The 24,351-nt window shown below is 57.7% G+C and overlaps 1 protein-coding gene across 1 annotated transcript in view; it reads right to left on the reverse strand.

Annotated features, from left to right (window-relative positions):
• Nucleotides 1-2,532: 2,532 nt before the first annotated feature.
• Nucleotides 2,533-24,351, reverse strand: part of KIRREL1 (kirre like nephrin family adhesion molecule 1) — a 102,950-nt gene continuing 81,131 nt past the window's right edge. The window contains exons 2-15 of the mRNA XM_081112829.1: nt 20,447-20,596; nt 18,526-18,675; nt 13,590-13,747; nt 11,699-11,849; nt 10,625-10,730; nt 10,360-10,508; nt 9,990-10,117; nt 9,214-9,340; nt 9,032-9,132; nt 6,875-7,073; nt 5,010-5,117; nt 4,702-4,841; nt 4,120-4,197; nt 2,533-3,898 (exon numbers count right to left, since the gene is read on the reverse strand). Coding sequence (XP_080968955.1) covers nt 3,434-3,898; nt 4,120-4,197; nt 4,702-4,841; nt 5,010-5,117; nt 6,875-7,073; nt 9,032-9,132; nt 9,214-9,340; nt 9,990-10,117; nt 10,360-10,508; nt 10,625-10,730; nt 11,699-11,849; nt 13,590-13,747; nt 18,526-18,675; nt 20,447-20,596 — 2,210 coding nt within the window. The 3' untranslated portion in view covers nt 2,533-3,433. The remainder of the gene's footprint in view (nt 3,899-4,119; nt 4,198-4,701; nt 4,842-5,009; nt 5,118-6,874; nt 7,074-9,031; nt 9,133-9,213; nt 9,341-9,989; nt 10,118-10,359; nt 10,509-10,624; nt 10,731-11,698; nt 11,850-13,589; nt 13,748-18,525; nt 18,676-20,446; nt 20,597-24,351) is intronic.

Genomic DNA, 24,351 nt, shown 5'->3' on the forward strand with positions numbered 1-24,351 from the left:
ATGCAAACAGAGTTGTTTTTAAGAGCAGGCTTGTACCGGAACCACCAATATGCACAGCAAATGTCTCGGGGAGCAGGCCCTGGCCCTCACAGTGATGCAGGACAATGGGATTCTGCCTCCCCTCCATCTCTCAAGCCACGTCTTTCTGTCCTCTCCTCAAGGCCAGAGGTGAAAGGTCAGGACAAGCTGATCAAGGTGAGGCCTTTCAGGAGGCTGGCCTCCAGGAGGCGAGAGAAAGAGGGAGGGGGAGCTGGGGAGGGAGAGGCAGAGAGAAGGGAATGGGATATTTAAATGCTAATTTTATAGCCTCCTCACAAAAATAAATGCCTTCCCAATGGCATCCCTGGGTCTGTGCACTTCATTATCACTTCCTCGCTGGTTCCCCCGTGGCCAGGGACTTCACAGATGCCTTCCGAGTGAGTCCCCAGCATGCGGTGGCCTGCAGAGGCAGGGCAGTCCCCTGGCCGGCACACAGGGCACTGAAGTGGCAGAGAAGCCAGGACTCTGAGGCGGGCCTTGGCAGTGTGGCAGTGGGGCAGTGTCCACACAGCAGAGAGGCAGTAACTAAGCCAGTTCAGTCCAGCTGCGGTCTTGGTTTTAACAGCACTTTCTGCAAACCCCATAGTGACAGACCACTTGATTCCATTTTAAGGAGCCTAGGACTTGAGGCTGGAACAGAGTGCCAACTGGTTAAGGAGAGGGCCCGGGGGCAGAGGCCCCAGGGCCGTGTGCTCCACCCTGGAAAGCAGGAAGGCTGCCTCAGTGATGCTGGGTGAGAAGACACAGCGCCTGGAGGCCTGGAGACGGAGGTCAAACCAACCATTCCATCCCGAGCAAAACAACAGCACTGCTCTAACCCCTGGCCACTTCCTTTCTGACTTAAGGTTTTTGCTTAATGCAAACTCTGTGGGTGGGCTGAGGGGTCCAGGATTTAGTGGTCCACGAAGAAACAGTGGCTCACCCAGCAGCACAAGAACCGCTTCCAGATCCAGAATTTGTCAGAAGTGCTGACAAATTTGAAATTTGAAAAAAGAGCACATCTCCCCCCACCCCCCGGAAGGTGGCCGGCCAGTTCCCTGTGTGCCGGCCACATGCCCTTCCCACAGGCCCCGCCACAGGGGGCTCAGCTGTCCTCAGGCCTTGCCCCCAGTCCCCACACCTCAGCCTGCAGGCTTCCCCTTGTAAGTGGTCGCTGGGCAGGAAAATGCCTCCCTTGCTTGGTACCCAGGAGGCCCCAGTGAAGGTTAAGGGACAGCGAACAGTGACGCGGCTCTGTCTCAGGCCTCAGAAGATGAATGCTCCCTCAAGGCCAGCTGAGTGACCCAGTGACCTGGGCCCCCTTCTCTCCATCATTTCAACAGAATGGGCCCAACACTGCAACCGAAAAGGGGGAAACAGGAGAATCTGACCAAACCCCAAACAAAAACGACTGTTGGAATATTCCTGTTTAACAGATCACCCCCGGCTTTTGGATTCTGTAAATCATCAAGATGCATGAATTTGCGGAGGAACCCACATCTTTAACAGGCCTTCTCACTGAGCTCACAAGGACTGCTTCTGGTGGGGCGGGGGGGGGGGGGGGTACGGGTAGGAGCCAGGACGTTTCCAAAAGGGCAGGTCGCTAGGGCTCGGGCCCCTCCTGGAGGACAGAGGTAGCTGCGAGGCCAGGAATGTCACTCACAGACCCATCCAAAGGGTGCCGATGGCCCGTGGCCGATGGGCGCGTAACTCATGAAAGCAAACTTGATCATGAATGGCGACCACGAGAAAGGCCGACGCGCATTCTGGGCATCACACAGGAGGCCCCACCTGTGTCGTAGGGCTGAGCGAGTTGGGGTGCACTCCAGGCCCTGCTTTGGGGAGGGGGAGGTCCACACGGGTTTTCTTTGGAGTGCTGGTTCTCTTTGGTTAGCAGGCGGCGGCTGAGAGCCATGGGGACTGTGTGCGTGCATGTGTGGGTGTCAGCATGGGCCACGGCCGCCTGCAGTGCCCTCTGAGCCACCTAACCCAGTCGGCCCTGCCTTTTACCAGGCGCCCTGACCCCTCTGTCCCCTAAAATCTGCCAACACTTGTCAGTGTCTGGGGCTCAGAATGCCCCCTCCCTGCAAGTCTCCCCCACAGGGCCGGCCAACCCGAGCTCAAGGCACTGCAAGCGGAGGAATAGGATTGATCCAAGAGGGGGAAGAAGACGCTTAAGCAAAACCTGTGTGAAGAGCACATCTCCCCCAACCTCCCGGAAGGTGGCCTCCAGGCAGCCGTGGGCTTGGGATGGTACAGGGTGTCAGAGCCAGGTCCCCTTCCTAAGCCTGTCGGAGCCCATCCGCAAGCCAGGTCTCACCACGGGATGTTTAAAGACAGAGTCAAAGTGCTCAGAGACAGAGGAATGGTCGGTGCCAGGAATCTGGTGGAGAGCAGGTGCCCGCTCCTTCCCACGGGGACTTCTATTTGGGCGGGGGACCCCCTACAGCTTTATTACCTTTTTTTCCCAAATGAGATGTTTATTGTTGTTGGGGTTTTGTTTTGTTTTTCTTTGAAAAAATAGCCTACAGTACTCCTACACTCTCACCCACATCTCCCCAGGCAGGAATTCAAACCAGGAAGTGGGGCAGACTGGGGAGAGAAGGGGCGTGGGTGGGCTCCCCTGGCGTGGGTTCTGGAAACTGCTAGGTCACTCGCAGTCGTCTTGCTGGTGAGTCAGGACACGGTCCCTGGCCTTTCCTTCTTCTCCGGTGACCCCTGACATGTCTGGCCAGCCCAGCACAGGGAAGGAAAGGGGGCAGCTATGGGGACACCTGGATCCCACTGTAGACTGACAGACGGGCGTCCGCAGTGGGCAGCCGGGATGGCGGACATTTCCATCTCACTGGAGGAGGGCTGGATTTGAACTCAGTGCCAGGGCTGTTCTCTAGACAGAGGTAAAATAAACCCCAGGGCCCTTCTGCAGTCCTGAGGGGGGGTGGGGGGGGGTACACGGGGTATAAATGCAGACGACAGAGGACCGGCCAGGCCATCCTGTTTCCACCTCTATGTGCCAGCGTCACTCACCCTCCACTGCATGTCCCCAGGCCAGAGCCCACCACTCCCACACCAACCCCCTGCACGCCCGCCCGGGAGACCAGAGGGGCGGGATGGGGAGGGATAGGAATGCCAAAAAGTGCCCCCTCCGCTCTCCGCAACCTTCTCCCTCCCCGGCCCCACCCCCTGGGGGCGGGTCAGAGACACACCCTCCCGCGGCAGAGGGAAGGGCGGGCCCAGGAGGCTGGGCAGCACCTCTGGTGGGTGTTTGGGGGAGACCTGTCCCCCACCTGCCACGGCGGAAAGAGGACGGCTGGTCGGGACAGGAGCGAGGAGCAACGCCCCTGAATATCAGGGACCCGCGTCTGCTCTGCCCCGCAGAGACGCCCGCCCGCCCCTTCCCCGCGGTCCCCGCGGGCTACACGTGCGTCTGCATGCGCTGCTGGAAGCGCTGGCCGTAGTCCGAGTGCTGCGACGTGTAGGAGAAGCGCGTGGCCGTGGCGTACTTGCCGATGGGGTCGTAGGCCTCGAAGGGGGTCCGCTCCAGGCCGGAGGGGGGGCCCTGGGGGTAGCCCAGGCGGTAGGTGGGGTACCCCGTCGCCCCGGGGAAGGGGTGGGAGCTGTAGTTCTCGTAGGACAGCTGGCTGGCCGTGTCGGCGCCGGCGGGCGCGGCGGGGCCGGGCGCCGCGGGCTCGGGGTAGTCGGCGGCGGGCGCGCGGCTGTAGGTGCTGAGCTGCGCGTAGCCGCTCGAGTGCGAGAGGCGGGAGGACGGGCGGCCGTCGAAGCGGGCGGGGCCGGGGGCGCGGTAGTCCGCGTAGAGCACCGCCCGGGAGGACGGCCGGTCCTCGTGGGCGCGCACGTTGTAGTAGCCATTGGTGGGGTCCTGGGCAGTGGGAGAGGCGGATGGAGGGCGCCCCCTGGCGGCGGGGTGTCCTACCTCGCCGTGGCCCTGGGGGCTTCCTCGGATCGCCCCTGTGTTCCCAGCAAATACCTCCTGCCTCCCCTCTCCGACCTGCCCTCATCCCCATCCTCAGCCCCCAGGACCTCCGCCCCCTGCACCCCCTGCACCCCAGCCCTAGGGCCCGGCCCCTTCCCCCTTCCCACCTTCATTTCATACTCCTCCCGGGTGTCGATGGTGTCACAGCGCAGGTCCTGCTTCAAGTCCACGTCGTCCTTGAAGGACTGCAGAGCAGCAGGAGTGGGCATTAGGAGTCCGGCTCCTACCCCCCACGCAGCCCATCCCCACCCCCCAGAGGCCATCCTTAATGGGAAAGGCCGGGGTCCTGGGTGGGCTTGCGGCTGGTACCCCCGCCCAGCGAAGACTTGAGATGTGGTGGGAAGAAGCCAGAGACCTGGGCTCTAGCGCAGTTCTGTCACTAACACACAACGGGACCGGCTCCCTCGTTGCCCCTCTCAGGGATCCAGCAATGAGGCAGTTGGAAGTGAAAAATTCTAGGGGTTTCAATTCTGACACTGCAGGGAAAGGAGGGGGCAAAGGAAGTCTAGGCCCCCCCCCACCCCCCCAGCTTCTGCTGGTGGGAAATGTGCATGTGCGTGTGTGGTCCAAGGCCAGCTGACCAAGGGAGGAGCGAGGGACAGTGGTTATTAGAGAACTGGGAGGGGGGGCGGGGGGCAGTCCCCGGAGTGTGACGAGGGGAGTGGGCCAGGGCAGGGCAGGCCCCTTACTGAGTAGATGGCTTTCATGACGCGGGTGGCTGTGGAGACGCTGGCGGTGTCGTCCTCCCGGTCAGAGTGCATGGTGAGTGGCTCCCGGTTCACCGTCTCCACCTTGATGTCCAGTTTCCTGAGGGTCACGTCCTTGCGACCTGGGACAGGGGAGACGGCCTGGACGCTCGCTGCCAGCCTCACAGGGGTGATTTCTGGGCCCACCTTGACTGGGAAGTGCAACTGCCACACCCCGGGCCCCTCCACGCGAGGCCCTGCCTCTGGAGGCCTGGGGTGGGCGGGGAGGGCCGGCCACGGGCCATACTCACTGCCTTTGCGACGCCGGTAGAGGAAGAACACCAGGGCCACGAAGGAGAAGGTGAGCAGGATGCCCGCGCCGATGGTGGCTCCGGCGATGATGCCCACAGGCAGCACCTCTTCAGATGAGAAGGGAAAGGAGCGGGTAAGGACAGGGCCTCACCGCCCTGGGGCTCTGAGCTCAGTGCTGGCTGAGGACCAGGCTGGCCACGGCCGCAGGCTCCCCGGGATTGTGCTCGGGTTGCCTTATGTAAAGGTGGGATTTTAGAGGAAGGCCTGCATTGCGTTTGGGTTTGGGCCCGAGCTTAAGCTTGAGCAGAGTGGAGGGCGTGGTGATACCTTATCCTAGCTTCTGGGGCATCCCCTCCACCCTGGCCTTGGTGGTCCGGTCCGTCTGTCCCTCTCCTGTCCCCCCTTCCTATGAGCCTTGGTCTCTCCCTGCTGGCTGGGCTGTTTGAGGTCAGCTGTCTCCAAACTCTCCCATCTGCCACCTGTGTTCCAACCTCCTCCACCACCTCAGCATCGGGAAGGCCCCCTCTGCACCCACCCACCATCCAACAGCCCACCTTGGTTCCCTGCCCCCCAGAGCTGAGAAGCACCTGGGACTCCGATTCCAGCTTTCTCTCCCCTCCCGGAAGTCCACCTGGGTGGGTCAAGGCCCCTCCCCACAGAGCCTGGCCTGCTGAGCTCTGCCTTACTCTCCACTCTCTTCCTCCACCACCTCCTTGCTGGCACCTTCAGCTGAGAACTGATGGATCCCGTTATTCCCATCTCCCATGTCAAATGGCTATATACACTGAGTGGCCAGATTATTATGACCACCCATCAGTACTTTGTTGGGCCACCTTTTGCCTTCAATACTGCAGCGATTCTTCTTGGCATTGACTCCACGAGATGTTGAGAGGTGATGCGAGGAATCGGACACCAGGCCTGATGAATAGCACTGTCCAGTTCTGTGAGATCTGATGGTTGTGGAACCAGCTGCCTGATGGCTCTTTTAACTTCGTCCCACAAATGCTCAATTGGATTGAGATCTGGTGACTGTGGGGGCCACCTAAGCAAGGTAAAGTCTCCCTCATGTTCTTGAAACCACTCCTGCACAATACTAGCACTGTGGCATGGCGCATTGTCTTGTTGAAAGAAGCCATCTCCATTGGGATATGCCATCAACATGATAGGATGAACGTGATCAGCAACGATACTTAGGTATGTTGTGCTATTCAGACGTTTATAATGATCTGGCCCTCTAGCAACTTCAGTGCGAAATTATAGCTAATTTGCCTACAAACGTCAGGTGGTCATAATAATCTGGCCACTCAGTGTGAGTGTGTATATATATATGCCTTTCTCCCTCTTCAGACATAAAACTTCCAAAAAAGTCAAAGGTAATGCCTGTTGTTGTTATACTAGAAGTGCCTCGGGGGAGGGAACGTGTCTCCCATCAGACTAAGGATCCTTGAGGAGGTGGGGAACCGGAACTCCCTGGGCATCTGTCCTCTGCCAGGTATTTTATAAATATTCTGTCCTGTAATCCTCACACCAACCCAGTGAGGTAGGCTGTTCCCTTTCACAGATTACTTGACATTCCTCCAGCTGAAGTCATTTGCTGCCACTGCATAAGTTCCTCCACTAACGTTCCTGAGGGCAGGGACCACGTGCACATTGGTCCCTGCAGCCCTAGCACGGGGCCTGGCATATAACAGATGCACAACACACGTTTCAAAAAGTAAGTGGCTTTCCCCCGCTGGGCAATAGGCCAGGCTCCAGTGGGGAGGCCCACACCAGTGATCTCCCTCTGAGCCCCGCCCCGGGAGAGAGGAGGGAGCAGGACCCCAGGCCGTCCGGCACCCCGGCCACCAGCCAGCACCGCTGTCACCTCGCTCCTCCAGCTGGATGATGGCGGTGCCCGGCCCAAAGCTGTTCCAGGCAGTGCAGTTATAGTGGGTCTGAAAGTCGGCCTCCATGACATTGTTGATGGTGAGTGTGGACAGCACCCCGCTGCCGGAGTTGGTCCTCTCCACAGTGTAGCGTTCCAGGGTCCCCACCTCCAGGAAGTTCTCCTTCCAGGCCCACGCCTGTGGGGAGGACAGGGTGGTAAGAGAGGGGCAGGAGGTCAGAACACCTCACCCTTCCTCAAGGCGTGTGCCCTGTGTGCCACACAGCCCAGCCCAACACACCCTGCCACAAGCCTAAGTCACTCTGACACCCACTGCCTCAGACCTTGGCATTGAACCTCCAGTCCAGGAGGAGCAGTGGCTTCCACACATGACTGAGACGTATGCCAGAGACATTCAGACATATCTAGGGACGTTCTTTAAAATGCCCATTCCTGGGACTTATCTCCTAAATAGGAACCTCTTTTTTTTTTTTTTTTTAATCCTCACCCAGGAATATCTTTATTGATTTTTAGAGCGGGAGGGAGAGAGAAACATTGGTGTGAGAGAGAAACTTTGATCGGCTGCCTCCCATATGTGTCCCTACCAGAGGTCAAACCCGTAAACTCTTGGTGAGCGGGCCAATGCTCTGCCCAACGGAGCCACTCAGCAAGGGCGGAATCGGTGGGGTTTTTTAAAATATATTTTATTGATTTTTTTACAGAGAGGAAGGGAGAGAGATAGTCAGAAACATCAATGAGAGAGAAACATTGATCAGCTGCCTCCTGCACACCCCCCACTGGGGATGTGCCCGTAACCAAGGTACATGCCCTTGACCGGAATCGAACCTGGGACCTTTCAGTCCACAGGCCGACGCTCTGTCCACTGGGCCAAACCGGTTAGGGCGGAATCGGTGTTTTTATAAGGATCCCATGCAATGTATGTGACGTGGGTGCACCATCTGGGGACCCCTGATGTTGTAGAAAAAGCCCTGGGTGGGGGAGTCAAGAACACGGGGCTCCCTGCGGGTCCCCGTGTGGCCTCCCTTCCCTCTCCGGGCTGTTTCCTCACCTGTGACGTGAGGGGACCAGACTGGACCACAAGGTTTCTTCCACATAAGCCAGTCCTTCCATCGTACCCTAACCCAGAGCCAGCCCCGCGCAAACGTGCCGCTGCCTCGGGACACCCAGCCACAAACGCTCATGAAGAGCTCTCACAGGAGAGGGGGTCCCAGGCTCCTTCACCCCTGGGCTCCCGGAGGGCAGTCCCCGTGTGTCCCCTCCCCCCGAGGGGAGCGTGAGGGGTGGTGCTGGCCGAGAACTGGCTCCCGTCTAGGATCAGCTGTCCCCACTCGGAAGCAAAGCCCCCGGGAGCGGGGCCACCCCTGGTTCGGCAGCCGTGGTAATGAAGTGTCCCTGGGCAGCCCTGCAGGCAGCCAAATGGTTATTAAATGTGATGAGGGGTTTGACGGTTAATGGCCACGGAAGAAATTAATGGCTCATGGTGTGGGGAAGAGGAGAGAGGAGGGGGATGGTGCGGGAGCCGGTGGAGAGGAAGGAGAAGGGAGGGGAGTGGCTGTGGGACGGGTGGGAAGGAGAGCTGCTGGGCAGGGCTGAGGGGAGAGGCAGAGGAGGGAGCAAGGAAAGATCAGGAGGAAAGGAAGGAGATGAGGGAGGAGAGCAAGAGTGGTTCAGTGGTTCAGCATCGACCTATGAACCAGAAGGTTATAGGTTCGATTCCCAGTCAGGGCACAGGCTGGTTGCAGGCTCGATCCCTAGTGTGAGGCATGCAGGAGGCAACCGATCAATGATTCTCTCTCATCATTGATGTTTCTATCTCCTCCCTTTCTGAAATCAATTAAAAAATAAAATAAAAGAGTGGTGCCTGGGGAACTGACCATGAACCTCGAGAGGGCGACCCCTGGCCTTCCACCCCTGCTGTCCTGCTGTCCTGTTACTTGTCACGTGCCCCATGTTAGGGTGATACTGAGGTTCAAACGCTAAGCAATTGGATCAGGGTCACACAAGTCAGAGAGGTGGTGGGAGCGTCTGTGGCTGGGTCTCCGAGGTCAGAGCAAGGAAAGGGACAGAGGGACTTAAAGTTGGAGGACCGGAGAGCAGGTGCTGACTGCCCCACGCCCCGTGCGTCCCAGCACTCACAATGCGGTCTGGGGGAGGTGTGCTCCCGATGAAACACTCCACCTTGCCGCCGTCTCCCCTGACAGCGTACTGCACCGCCTCGCTGGAGATAATGGGGGGCCCTGCAAGCAGAAGACGCAGTCAGGGTCAGCTGGAACCCGCAGCACCTGCCCCCCGGGCCCAGTCCCTCGAGGGCCACTCACCATTCACGTAGAGCGGCACCTCCCGCTCGGCCACTCCGATGCGGGGCACGATGGCCCGGCAGGTGTAGGTGCCGGCGTCTGCCTGGGTCACCGACTTCAGCAGCAGCTGGTTGCTGTTACTCAGCACCTGGGCAGAGAGAGCAGCCTCGGGTGGGGAGCCAGGAGGCCTGGGCCCCTAGGTCCGGGGGGCCCCGCATTGGATGTATTGGAGAGAAAGCAGGAAGGGCCACAAGTGAGTTCCCAGAAGGGAGGCAGGGTCAGGAGTCTGTCTGGTCCCTCCCCCGGCTCTGAAGAGGTTGGCATTTAAACACACCAGCGCTGCACGGGCAGACAGAGGCAGGTGGGCCAGAGGGCGATGAGGTCACAGAGGATGCGTCTCTCCGATGATCTGCTCTAGTGACAACTTCACCCTGAAGTCCCTCTTCTGCCCCAACTGCTCAATGCCAGTCTCTGGAGGGCTGTGAACGCAGCCTTTCCCTCTCCCGTGACCTCTCCAGCCCCCCACCTTGGATGCAGCCTTCACCACATCCTTTGCCAGCCCAGCGCCTCCCCTCAGGCCCTCCCCCTCCTCCCACACAGGCCAGCAGGCCCCTCCCAGGGCCCCTGAACCGGACAGTTGTTCTTGGAGGAGGGGTGGGAGGTGAGCGCAAGCACTGTCCTCGGCCTCTAAGTCCCAAGACCTTAGAAATAGCCCAAGTTCAACTTGAAAACGAATGCGGCCCCTCCCTAGATCGCTCTTGCCTCCCAGCACCCTGGAGAGGCAGCAAGGGGCTTACCATGTTGGAGTCCTTTTTGGTCCAGGTGAGGGTGAGGGGGGGATTCCCAACCCAGACACAGGTGAGCGTCACATCAGAGCCAATGTCTGTAGTCGTAGGTTTAGGGTCAACCACAATCCGGGGGGCGACTGAGGTAGAGGGCAGCGGGTCGTTAGGGTCTCGGTGCCATGGGGTCAGCTCCCATCAGCGGCCTCCTCTTTCTCGGCCCTGCTACCCCACCCCCACACCCCCACCCCGCCCCGCGTATCTTCCCCGTCTCCTCAGCCTCATGGAGCCTCCCCACTCCACCCAGGCCCTTTATAGGCCTCTCCCTCCGCCCCAGGTCCCACCCCGGCCCTCTGCCCCCGCCCCTGTACATGCAGCTACTCACAGTGGACATTCACTAAAGTGCTGACATTGGTGCTGCCCACTTTGTTGTAAACCTCACAGGACACAGGCTCCGTGAAGAAGGAATAGTCAACATTTGTCTCATAGTGACTCTCATGGGCATCTTCAATGGAGAAGCCGCCCTTGGCCCATCTGGGGGAAGAGGCAACATGGGGGGTGGGGGTGAGGGTGGGGTTAGGGCTTGGAACCACTCACCACACCCAGGGGCACTGCCCTCCCCAGAGTGCCCCACCCCCTGCTCCTCACACCTATAGCCCAGGATCTCAGGGTTGGCTGTGGCCTGGCACGTAAAGACAACACGCTCGCCCTCCTGCACCGTCTGTGGCTCGATGGACAGGGTCACGGTGGGAGGGTCTGCAAAACAGGGGGCAGGAAGTCAGGGTCTTTTCTGTGCCGCCGGTTTCCTTTTCTCTCCCTGGCGCATCCGCTCGGGCACCGTGTGCAGATCTGGGAGCCTGCGTTGGCAGTGTGCCAGCTCCAATAAATAAACCTGTCTTCTCCATCTTCACCCACATCCCCCATGGACGCTGGGGGGCCATCTAGAGTGATGATCAAGGATGATACCAAAGGGACAGATTAGTCAATGGGTGTAAAGGCCAGTGGTGGCCACTAGATGTCAGTGTGGGCTCCCCTGGCTCATTAAAAGGGCTGGGGGTGGGGCATTTCTCCAACTGCTGCCCAGATCCAACCCTCCCCAGGGCAGAGGTCATTTACGGAGCACATACCAGCTGGCGGACTCCATGCTAGAAGCTCTGACACTCTATCTCATTTAATGCTCACCACCCTGAGAAGCAGGTTCAGGCCCGCATTCCTTATCTGAAACCATGTTTCAGAATTTGGAATTTTCCAATCTTAGGAAGGTAATAGTGCGCCTGGGCTGTTGACCATGCCAGAACTCCAGCAGGGCCCGGGCCACACCCATGGCCAATACAGTAATCCCTCTGCAGCGAAACGTACGGCTATTCAGATTAAGACAACGAAGAGCCGCTGTTCAGGTTTTGCCACCAAATCTCTGTTATTTTGGAATTTTGGATAAGGAGTTGTAGGCCTGCATTTTATTTCCTGCAGGTATACAGAATTGGAAACTGAGGCACAGAGAGATTAAATCATTGCCCAAAGCCACACTCTGGTTTAGACCGGGAAGGGCCTGACTCGTCGCTGATGCCTCTTCACCAGTCCTCAGCGCCCCTGGGTCAAACCAGGGAACCCTCACAGAGGCAGACAGTGAGCCTGTCCTGGGCCCCTGGAGGATTCTGCTGACTTCTCCGGGGTACCCACATCTCCCACCCCCACCCCCCTTGCTCTCCCCGGCCCCAGCTCACGGTGCACATCAAGCTCAATGGAGGTCTCCCTGCCACTGGGGGCGGCTTCGTTCATGCTGCGGCAGGTGAAGACACGCCCGATGTCCAGGTCTGTGGGGTTAATGAGCAGCAGGCTGACGGTGGTCTCCCGCTTCCCGTCCTTCAGCAGCTCCTGGGGTGGGACCAGGTGGAAGGCAGGGTCAGGCTAAGAGCCCCTCCCTGCTCTCAGGATGGCGGACTCCGAGCCGGACTCCGCTGGAGGGCGCTTTAACCTAAAGCTCAGCCCCGTCCCCAGACCCAACCTCTCCTTGGGTTTTGTTTTGTTTTTAATGAGTAGATTTTATTTTTCAGAAAAGTTTTAAGTTTAAAAAAGAAAAATTGAAAGAGAATGCCCATGTGCCCTCTTCCCTTACCACCCCCCCCCATTTCCCTGTTATTAACATGACCCATTCGTGTGATCTGTGTGTTACAACCAATATTGACAGGTTACTACTAACACCTGTCCATAGTTTGCATCAGAGCTAATTCTGTGGGCTGCCAACTTTGCCTCATGGTTTTGGTTGAGCCTGATTCCTGGAATTCTCTGAGTCCAGCTCAAGCCCTTCCTCTGCTGCTAAGTCTACCTCGGCCACCTCAGGCCCCAGGACTCTCCCAGCCTGCACCTGTGCCCCTCGCAGGCAGCCTGTCCTGCACGATGCTCTGGGCTCGTTCTGCCCTGCCTCTTGGGCACTGGGCCCGGGTTTTTCTGAGTTGGGTCTCTCCTGCTTGTCCGTAAACTCCTCGAGGGCAGGGAATGAGCTCACAGGCCCTAAGTCTCATACTTATCATACCGACTCTGTGGATCAAAGGAGCCCGGGGGCTGTTCTCCTATTGCAGGCTGCCCAAGGCATGCCACGCTATGCGCCAAAGTTACACACTTCTCCCCTGGGTGCAGACTGGCTCCCTGTGCCGCCTGGCAGAGCCAGTGCTTTAATGAATGTAAAAGAGGGGGGTGGACAACAAGTGCCACTAACAAACCAGCTTGTTTGGTTGCCAACATATTTCCAAACATGTAGCGCTGAAGGAGGAAAGGAACAGTCGGTGGTGGTGAGAGAGTCAAGCATCACGGAGGCCAAGTTCTCGTTTGTCAAATGGTGAAGCCGAGGCAAGGAGAAGTGAGCTGCCCAAGGCGTCAAGGGCGGGGCTCACCCAGCTCGCCCTGGGGCGGTCCTCACAGGCCCACACGTGAGCATCTCTCTCTCACCAGGGGAGGTGTCTGTGCAGCTCCTAGCCAAGGGCTGGGTACACATGTTTGCCCGCAGCTGGCAGAAGGAGCTCAGAACAGGAGATCCCCGTGAACTCTGCCAGGTGATCCTGGGCAAGTCGCCTGCTGCCTTTCTCTGCCACAGGCTCATCTATGAAATGGACACAGCGATCCCTGCCTCCTCAGCCTATGAGCCAGCTAGAGGAGCGGAAGGAGGTGGAGGGCAGGGTGGGCAGAGCAGTCTGACCTAGGCACAAACCCCGCTCTGCCGCATGCCAGCTGTGTGACCTGGGGCAAGTCTCTCAACCTCTCTGATCATCAGCTTCCTTGCTGTGAGTTGGAAATAACACTAACTCAGGAAACTCCTGTGAGGGTCAGAATCACGGTCCACAGAGAGCTTCGCATCCACAGCGCCTGACACAGTGGGTGTTTCCTAACGTGGCTGTTCTGACTACTGTTCTTGGTCTCTGCTCAGGACTGAATGGCATCATGAACCTGGAAATTCATTTCTCTTCTCTGGGCCTCTTTTTCCCAATCACATAACAAGACGGTTGGTCCAGATGACCTTTAAGGCCCCTTCTCGATCTGCATCCGAGTCAGACTCAGGGAGGAAGGAAAGATGACCTGGGATGAGGCCCAGGAGGGGGTGGGGAGCATGCGGGGTCTCACCGTGCTGGCCACAGCACCCTCCTGCTGCGTCCCATCCCGGAACCAGATGATGGTCGCCGCAGGCTTGGCATTAAAGGCTCGGCACGTGAGGTTGTAGGGGATGCCTGCTTGCAGCAGCAGTACGGGGCCTCCATCGATCCTGGTGTCCTCAGGGGGGACTGTGGGAGAGAGCAGAGCAGTCGGTCCAGGGTCCAGCCCTGTCCTGATGGCCAAACCCCTGCCCTGGAGGCATCCCTCTCCTGGTATGTCCACCCTGGGGGAGGCAGTGCCACCCGCATCCCCTAAACAGAAGTCACTACATCTGTGCTTTCGTGTGGCTTCACCCAAGGCCCTCTGCTCGCAGCTTCCTGCCCTCCTGCAGCCATTCTTTAACAGCCTGGACCGTATTCTGATACTATATCCCGCCATTCTCAAGGCTACAGACAGATGAGGGGAGTGGCCTCAAATTAGGAAAGTGCAGGGCTAGCTCAGGGTTTGAGTACAGCTCCTGGGGGCGGGGGGAAGGGCAGTGGCCTGGCACAGAAAGGTGCTTCTTCCGTCCATTCCCTGCTCTCCGCTCCTCTGCCCTGGGGCAGCCAGAGGAGCCAGTCTGCTACAGCCGGTCCCCAGTGGCTCTGACTCCTATCCCTACTGGCCCCGACCCGTCCGTCACAGCCGGCAGGTTCCTCTCTCCTCAGCGCAGCTAAGACCGGGCCCCTTCCTCGCTCACACACCTTCCGTGGTGACCATCCACAGTGGGCAGGAGGTCCCAGCACCTCAGCCTGCTGCTCAGGCCTCCTCCTGCACTTGCTCACCTCCTCATCTTTGCTTTTGCCCCTTTCCTCACAGCTTCTGTTGAAGTGCTACCCATCCTATTTGCATCCTTCTTGCTGCATAAGGCCTTCCCTGCCATGTCCCCCCACTCCCGCCCCCAACACCACCTCGGTGGTCCTGGCCAGTCACCCAGAGCTCCTCCCACCGTGTACCTAGTGTTTGGGTCACTGATGCTGATTATCCACACCCCCACCCACCATAATCATTATTCCTGGAAAAGCAGAGACCGGTCTCACTAATATTTAATCTCCAGTGCCCAGCACATGGCTGAAGCAGGCTCTCGCCAAGAGCTTCAGACATTGAGATGCAGGAAATCGGGGACCACCCCGCCCTGGTCCTGTCCCCATGGCTCTCTACCTGCTCAGGTGAACCGGACCACGAGCGCCCTGAGGGCAGGGACTGCTGCCTCTTTTATCTTAAAGCTCCAGTGTCCAGCCCAGAGCTGGGTGGTGAGCAGGTGCTCGCGGCTATTCCCTGAATCACTGAGCACGCGATTGATGAGAGACAGGCGGACCCATTCTGATTACAATCCTCTGGTCCACCTGGTGTTCACTGGGCCAGAAATGCGAAGGGTTTTGCTGGTTGTTTGCTGGGAAAGGCTCAGAGGGGCTGAGGCAGTGGTCGGCAAACCGCGGCTCTTTGGCCCCTGGAGTGTGGCTCTTCCACAATGTACCTTCTGCGCATGGGCCACGAAGTTTCAATCGCACTGTACATGTGCACCCGCACGTGGTATTTTGTGGAAGACTCACACTCAAGGGACCAAAGAGCCGCATGTGGGTTGTTAGCATGACGGGAAAATGAGGTCTGAGGTCAAGAATGTGCAGGCCCCTGTGAACTCTAATGTCATCTACACTGAATGCTCATCAGGTGTCCAAGTGCCCTGTGCATACGCTGTCACTGAATCCTCACCACCACACGTATGTCATTGCTCCTTTCATGGTAAATGCCATGACTCCCAATTTATAGAGAAGGTGCTGAGGCTCAGGGAGGTGAGCGGGTGTCTGAGCTCACGGGCAGGGCTGGGAGGCGGACCTGGCCCGCTGACCCCGAGCCAGGCTCCTCATCGCTGCACTGGAGCTGTCACCGCTGGGAGGAATGAAGGAGCCGTAGGTCTGTAGGTTTAGACGATGTCCGTGTCTGTCTGGGGGCTTGGAAGGCAGCTTTTCAAAGTCTCGCTGCAGGAAGATGGGAAGGCCACTCTGTGAAGAGGGCAGCCTGGGGTGGGGTTTGGAGGAGAGAGAGCCCTGAGGGGCATGGCTGCTGATTGGAGGGCGGGGGTGGAGGCCAGCCCCGTGCAGGGAGGCTGTTACCAGGCACGGGCACGGGCCACAGTCCACACTTGACTCTGTCCTGCCCAGTGCCGGGGCCCCAGGTTGCCCTGAGCAAAAGCTATGCGTCCGCAGGTAAGCGGGGAGAATGTGAGGAATGTCCCGCCTTCTCATTGCCTCCTGAGACCCGCAGGTGGCGGGGAGCTTGAGGATTCGGAGAGACAAAGAGGAAACGCAAGCGGTCAGACTAACCTTTCCTCTTTGATGCCGGGGCCTTTTCCTGCTCCCCTCGCCCGCCCAAGTCGCCCAGATGGCTACAAAGGTCCACACCCTCAGCACCAACCCTGCCCGCCCGACAAGCCAGTCCGCTCTCCCACCATGTGGCTCTGCCTAACTGGCTTGCAAGCTTTTTAACAAGTTACTCCTCCCTGCAGGGCTCCCATTTATAGTCTCCTCTTCCAGTCAGCCTTCCTGGATTGAACCAAACCTCTGGATACCATGATAAGCCCCATTCCTGCAATGTCTAGGGCAGTGATGGCGAACCTATGTCACTCATTTTTTTGGTTGATTTTTCTTTGTTAAATGGCATTTATATATATAATAAATATCAAAAATATAAGTCTTTGTTTTACTATGGTTGCAAATATCAAAAAATTTCTATATGTGACACGGCACCAGAGTTAAGTTAGGGTTTTTCAAAATGCTGACACGCCGATCTCAAAAGGTTTGCCATCATTGGTCTAGGGGCTTGGTTGGCCTTTCTCCATTTCTCTTTAGTCCTGTATACCATTGGGTAGGAAAGGAAAGGGAAGGGAAAGTAATCAGACCTTCTCATTCGTAGGAGAGCTCTCCAGGGCACTTATTCTAGCACCTAAAACCGAGGTATCAGAAAGGGAAAGAGAAGAAGCCCACGGTTCCCCTGGAATGCCTGCTCCATGGGCTCACACTCTCTAACCAGGAATGGAAGATGACGTCTTATCTTCCCACGCCCACCCCTGGCGGTCAACTAACGCTTGCTCCCCAATCTCAGGCCTGCTCCTCGCGAATTCTTCCCATTCCGTCCTCACCAGAGAAGAAAAGCAAGTCATCCGCCAGCCTGCTGTCCTAGCCCTTCAGGGCCTTTGCACCCAACAGTATTGGCTGTGGGGTTCCTCCCGCGTTTGCCCAGACCCCACAGCTCACAGCTCCTTGCACAGATGGCAGCAAAGCCGTAGTTGCTAAGAAAAGGCCGGCTTCATGATGCCACGTTACCGATAAGAAAACTACTGTCCAGAGGTCGTGACCTCTTCAGACGCTTGGTGCAAAAATGACCCAGGTCTCCTGACTCCCAGTCCAGGGCTCTGCCTGCCACACTCAAAGGATTCGCAAGCCTTCCCCCAACCCCAGGAAAACACTTCCTTGTGTCCGAGCTCACTCATCTCATTACCTTGCTCCTTCCTCCTATCCCTCCTGGGGGCTGCCCCGACTTCAATGAATTCTGGTTAGAGGAAGAAAAAGAGAGGGAGCAGGACAGATCAAACAGAGGCAGGAAAAAGGAAGGGACGGAGGTGATAACAAAGAGGAAGCAGAGGGTCACAGGCCGGTGGAGTCAGGCACAGACAGCAGCAGAAGAGAGGCAGAGGCCCAGGGAGAGCCACTGAGCTTGAGGGAACAGAAGCACGGTAGAGCCGGAGATGCTGCAAGAGAGGCTGGGCATGCCCTGGCCAGTTTGGCTCAATGGATAGAGCATCGGCCTGCAGACTGAAGGTCTCAGGTTCGTTTTCGACCAAGGGCACATGCCTGGGTTGTGGGCTTGATCCCCAGTAGGGGGCATGCAGGAGGCAGTTGATCAGTGATTCTCTCTCATCGTTGATGCTTCTATCTCTCTCCCTCTCCCTTCCTCTCTGAATTCAATAAAGAAACTTTTTTTTTAAAAAAAAGAGAGGCGGGCAGTGGAGCAGGACACTCTGGCACTGTGTGGGGGAGAGGCCTATCATCGTGGAAATGGCCCTGGTGCTGCCGCAGAGGAACATGGGCCCTGTGCCCCTGGGGTGGCAGCTGAGAGGCAGTGCCCCCTCCAGGGCCCTCCAGTCCTGCTCCCCTGCTCCCCGAGGAGGCCTCCAAGGGACTCTGAGGAGGAGGGTGAGTGCTGAGGGCGGAAAGGAGGCGGAGAAGGGGCGGAAGGGCTGAGTGCGGCTGGCCCGAGAAGGAGCAAAGGGGGCAGGTTCTGGGGTCGGAGACAGCAGAGTGGGAGAGAATGGGAGAAGCTCCCTCTGCCGGGAGGGGCTGGGAGAACAGGCAGGGTCTCCACCAGCCCAGGCCTCTGCCCTGGCCCAGGGAGCCTGTGTCCTTGGACAGCCTGGGCACAGGATGCCAGACCTCACACCCCACATGTCCCTCCAGTGGCTGCCCAAGCCCCCATTTCACTTTCTTCAACCTGGATCTGGCTCCAAAAGAAACTGAAAGAATGCCCTAGCTGGTGTTGCTCAGTGGATAGAGCGCCGGCCTGCGGACCGAAGGGTCCTGGATTCGATTCCAGTCAAGGGCACATGTCTGGTTGAGGGCTTGATCCCCAGTAGGGGGTGTGCAGAAGGCAGCCGATCAATGGTTCTCAATCATCATTGATAACCCCCCACCTGCATCATTGATATTTCTCTCTCTCTCCCTCTCCCTTCCTTTCTGAAATCAATGAAAATATATTAATAAGAAGAAAAGAAGTTGAAAGAAGGAGGTGGGGGAAGGCTAAGGAGAGAGAGGGTCATGGGGCAGGCGTGAGGCCAGGAGCAGAGGGAGAAGGAAGATGGGAGGGACTGCCAGGTGCCAAGAGAAAGAGGCGGAGGAGTGGCTGAGGGCACCAAGGGGGGTGGGGCTATTACTGAGCACGGTGAGCTTGGCCCGCCGGGAGCGCAGCGCGGCCTCCGTGGCCTGGCATTCGTAAGAGGCATCGTCAGAGAGCTCGGCGTCTGTGATCTCCAGGTTGTACTGCCCGGCGTCCGCGGAGCCCACGACCCGGTACCGTGGCCAGGCTGCAAGGACAGAAAGGGGGAGCCCAGCGTGAGCCCATCCCCACGTGGGAGCCAGCCCGAGTGACCCGCGCTTACCCTCTGCCCGCTCCTCACCCCCACACCAGGGTCCACACCCCACTCCCAGCCAGGGCCCCCCTCCGCCCTCCCTGGGAACCCATCTCGGATAGGGATGAGGTCCCAGATGTGGGTGCCGTGACGTCATACCCTCCCACAGTGAGGCTGGGGCCATAACGCAGAGGAGGAGGACCAGGGTGGAGAGAGGAGGTGGGGAGGGGGTGGAGGTGGGGGAGCAGAGCAAATCTTAAAGCAGTTTGCAGAAAATGGCCCCTCGTAATTAATAGGAAAGACAAAAAAATAAATGTGACAACAAAGAACAGGAAGAGAGGGGGAGCCGTGGGACATCGCAGCACCGACACGAGCTCATGGGCCAGAGGAAGGCCAAGGAAGCCGAGGCCTCACCCTCACTTGCCCAGGGAGGGATGGTGGGGCAGGTCCTACCAGCTCCCTGCGGAGCCCAAAACCAGAGATCCTGTTCCCCCGAAGAAGCCATAGCTGTGGCCGGTGGACCTCAGAGAGTCGGGCTCTGTATTCAGTCTCCCTTGCTACTGCCCAGCCCCTCACTCTCCTGCCCGCCCCCCTCCAGTGCCCACATCAGCTCCCTCCCACTCTCTCCCTCTGTCTGCAGGCTATTGATTCTCCTCACTCCATATCCATTGATCTCTTTCTCTCTCTCTCCCAGTTTCTTTCCCTTACTATCATCAATAGATCCACCAGACCTATCTCTTCCCTTTAACCAGATTGCTTTATACAGACAAATCTCCCCCTCCCCCCTGCATTAATACATGACACCCACAGCACGTCATCCCAACCCCTCGGACAATAATAAACAAATACAGCCCCTCCCAGACTTCAGTCCTTACCCGGCCTTGTGGTGTTTTCACAAAGTATATTCTCATTTGGTTCAAACTCACAAATGCACGTATAAGGCGACAGGCCTGGGACTCTTACACTATTTTATACGGTGGCAAGCCAGGGCCCAGAGAGGCGCAGTGACCTTCCTAAGGTCACCCAGCAGGCAGGTGGCAGAAGAGCACTAGCACCAGGGCCCGGACTCCTCATCTCCTCGGCCAGGCGGCCTCTCCAAAGGATCTCTGCTTACTTTGGAATTCAGGAGGTCGGGTTTGGGTTTGTTTGTCTGTTTATTTATTTAACTTATTACCAACTCATATTTGCTTCAGCACTGGCTCCACGGCCCTTAATAAAAGCTTGTTGAATAAATAGATAAATAAGTGCTCAGGCTGATATTAAAGTGAGTTTTCAGCCTCTGAGCAGACATTGCTGGGCAGGGGCAGGGGCAGGGGCAGGGGCAGGAGAGAGGCTGGAGCAAAGCCAGTGGCATAAACATGGCCTGTCTCTCTCCTGCTCTGCAGGGAACTCTCCCAGCACCTTTTGCTTCCCCTGCTTCTGCCTGAAGCAGCTCTCCTGGTTTCTGTCTGTCTGTCTGAACTCTTTTACATGAAGATCTCCTGGTTTCTTTGGTCTCTCGGGCTCCTCGTTGCCTTTCTTGAGCGAGTCCATAGGAAGAAACAAAGAAGAGCAGGGTTTGGGGAAAGCAGGGAGCAGAGGAGAGAGCCCGACCACACCCCCAAGAAGAGCCTGGAGCAGAGAGAAGGGAGGCTGAGGCCGGAGTCTATCGGGGGGTGGACAGAGGGGCGCTGGGTCCACAGATGGGATCGTCAGGATGCCGGGCTAGCTGGGTGACCCCACTCACCTTTGAGTCCCTGGCCCATGCCCAGCGCCAGCCCGTCCTTGGTCCATTGCACGATCCCCGAGTAGTTGAGCAGCACGCAGGGGAGCACGGCCCGCTGTCCGGCCACCACGGTCTGATCGGCTGGCTCCTGGCTGAAGCGCGTCTGGGTCCCTGTCAAAGCCAAAGGCGGCACCCGGGTAAGGAGATGCATGGGGAGAGGGGATCCACCCAGAGGCAGCCACTCCCGGCTCCTGCTCCTGGCTCCTGCTCCCACCCTGCATTGGCTGGAGAGAGAGGAGGCCTGGGCCTTGGACCCTCCCATCTGCCCACTTCAGCCCCAGCTCCTTCCCTGCAGGATGCCACACGCTCACCCAGATCCCTTCCTCCCTCCACGGTCCCCGGGAATGGTTTCAGGAGCCGGAGTGCTCAGCACTCATAGGAGGTGGAACACTATTAGCAACGGCCTTGGCGACGGGGCGAGTCGAACCCTCTCAGCTTCCAGATGAGGACACCGAGGCCCTAACTAAGGACACCCAGTGGGTTAAAGGCAGAGCTGGGACTCGAACCGGAATCTCAGAACTCCGGGCCCCAGGCTCTTCCCTCCCACTGCCCCTCCCTGACACCCGTGTCAGTCAGCGCTGGCTCACAGTGAATTAATGAATAAATAAGTACTCAGGCTGATATTATAATGGCCGTGGCCTCTGAGCAGACATCGCCTGGGCAGGAGGCAGAGAGACTGGAGCAAAGTAGGCATAAAGCACATTCCAGTTCCCGGAAGCCCGTCACCAAGGCCGCCCGTGACGGTGCAGTCCCCTTCGTCCCGAGACATGAATGCACCATTGCACCCTACTTGCACACGCTCTGTGTGAGCCAATGTCAGGGAACACACATGTGCAACCATGTGGTCCCACTCCCTATGAATCCATCCAGCAAGTGCTAAGGGCAGCTTCTATGGGGCAGGTGTGCCCACGTGTGCAGAGCTGCCTGAGTGGCTGTGTATCCAAAACCAAGTGCCTATGCCCCTGCTGCGTGGCACACGCCCTGTCCTGTGTGTGTAGTTATGGCACATACTGTGGGAGCGGCATACAGCCACCCGCTGGCAGCCCGGCCCGGAGCACTTGATTAGAGAACCGCAGAGTAACTGCCTTTAATGGTGGAGCCTAAGTGGAGGAGGGAATTGGACGGTGGTTTCTTCTCCCCACCACTCCCTGCGCCCGCCTGTGGCCCGCGTGCCCAGCCCAGTGGTGGGCAGGCCCGGGCACGGCGCCTGGCCTCAGGAGCAGAGCCTCAGCTTCCACGCAGGGCTGTGGGAAAGAGGGCAGAGGTGGAGGGGCTGCGGGGCAGCAAGGGAGAGGTCTGGGCATCCTCCCACGTCCCCAGTTTGTCACACCACTGTAACCCAAATCAATTTCCCCCGGACGCCTTCACCTTCTATTTCTCTGTAGCTCCCAAGTCTTTACAGAGACCCCCATCGCAAATCCAACTGTTTCCAAACTAAGTTTTCCAAAATTTCTCTGATTCTCCATTATTTTGTGTATAAGGAAGCAAACGAAACCTGTCCCTCCCCCTTCCAAGACGTCCCTGTAAATTATGAGACAGGATCCTAGTTTGTCCTCCTTTTTTCCCCCTCCTCCAGCTTCATTTCTCCCCTTCTTTCCAAAGCTGTTCCACTTCCAGGAAGTCCCCCAGGATTGGCCCCTTAGCTCCTTGGGCAAACAGCTTGTCCCATCACTTGGCCCTGCTGTCACAGGCCTGTCCGTGGGCTTTCAGATAGTCTGTGCCCCTGCTTTTGTTTGTCATGGGATAGAGGGCAGTGGGTGGGTGGGGTGTCTGCCCTAACTGTTTACCAGAATGAGAACCTCTGCTCAAGGCTGAGGGCTGCGATATCTTTCTCTTCTAAATTTCCCTGCACGTTTGACATCCAAATTGGTTGCTGCACATAAAGGGACCAAGAAGGGGGGGGGGGCGGGCCAGGAGTGACTGATGGCCAGCTTATGATCTAATACGCAGAGGAAGCATCTTTTGGTTAAGTGTGCAAATCTAGCTCTTTGGGTCTGCAGGGGATCCGGGAGTTGGAAACAGGGCTCCTCCCCCACACCCGTGAGCAGCTCCCCAACTCTGCTGACCTGGCAGTCCACCCATGTCTTCTAAAGAGGCAAAGGATAGGCTCGCCCGTACTTCCAGGGGAGGGGGTGGGTCAGGTGAGCAGCCAGCATTATTAATTCAGGCACTGTCCTCATTATTATTTAAATTTATTCATATCATTGCGCATTTCTCCAGTGTAGCTTCATGCTGCAAACTCTCCACACTCATGCTTCTCCTTCCACAGCCCCCAGAGCCCGAGTCAAGGGCTTGGGAGTGGGGCAGCCGAGAGCCATGGCTCGGAGATGGAATTGATATTCACAGCCTTCCTGCCTGGGGCTGGGACACCCTGGTTTCCTAGCGAAGTCTCCAAGGACAGCGAGAAGCTGGCTCCTTGTCCACTGAAGCAAGCCGGCGGCCGACCTGCAGTGGGACAGTCAGCAGAAGCCCTTGGGGTCAGAGTCGGAGGCGGAGATCTTGCCGGAGGGCGGAGTCCGCGACCTTGGCCTGCCCCTCCCCTGTCTGGCCTGTGTGTGCTCACCTTTGCAATGATTCCAAAGACAAGTCTGGACTAAGAGCTGCAAAGGTTCCTTTTAAGAGCACAAGCTCAGGAGACAGATGGGCTCACGGAGTGCGTCTGCCCCTTCCTAGCTGTGTGACCTTGGCCAAGTCACTTACTCTCTAAGCCTCGTTGCCCTTGTTTGTGAATTGAAGGATGCAGACACCTCCTGGGGTGCTGTGAAGGCTGAATGGATGAGGCTATGACATGCCAGGGGCATTCCTGGCACGTGCCCACTAGTGGGAGCTATAACCCTTCTCTCTCCTGGGTGGGTAAGTAGAGGGACTGCTGGAACCCTGAACAGTGACATGACAAAGAAGGGGTGTGTCCTCCTGGGGACTTGGACGTAAAATGCCCTCTGGGTTTAGGCCTGGCGGAAGCAATCTAGGCTGGAGGCTGGAGAATGGAGGCAATGATCCTGAAGAGCCCAGAGGAGGGACATGGAGGGTCTACGCCAGTGATGGCGAACCTTTTGAGCTCGGCGTGTCAGCATTTTGAAAAACCCTAACTTAACGCTGGTGCCGTGTCACATATAGAAATTTTTTGATATCTGCAACCATAGTAAAACAAAGACTTATATTTTTGATATTTATTTTATATATTTAAATGCCATTTAACAAAGAAAAATCAACCAAAAAAATGAGTTCGCGTGTCATAGGTTCGCCATCACTGGTCTAGGGAATTTAACTCAATGGAAAGGCAGCCTAGATCCTGGTCACAAACAGCCCTGAAGCCAAGACAGAATGAGACAGAATCCAGTGCCCACAGGTTGGTCCATGATGGGGAGAACGCCCCAGGCCTGCATGACCAGGCCCCGCACTCTCTCTTCTGCACACTCCACACCTTTGCCACCCCCATGCCCTTGGCCAGGCCTTTCCCAGATGGGACACTGCTCTCTGCCCCGCCTTTGGGATTCAAATAGTTGCCTCTTCTGTGAAGCCCTCAGTCACTGGCCAGCGAGCCTTCAGGGCCCTTTGCATCACGTCTCGCCTCAGCTATCGAAGGTCCACACTGCACTGCTCACCCCCATCCCTGCCCGGCCCGAGGGGTGGGGACATCATGTCACTCTGAGCTCCAGCCCCATCACCCAGCAGGGCCTGGCTGCCAGTCACACAGCAGGTGTTGTGAGCGGGTCTGTTGATTGACAGAATGAGAGTGAGCACATGCCTGGGTCAACGGCCCCACCTGAGAAACACGGAAAGAAGGCAGAGCGCCCTGCCCAGGCGAGGCCACAGAGCCCAGCAGAGGCAGGGCAGCAGGAGGGTGGAGGGACAGGACAGGGTCC

The sequence above is a fragment of the Myotis nattereri genome, assembly GCF_964212035.1.
Source record: "Myotis nattereri genome assembly, chromosome: 18".
NCBI classification, from domain to species: Eukaryota; Metazoa; Chordata; class Mammalia; order Chiroptera; family Vespertilionidae; genus Myotis; species Myotis nattereri.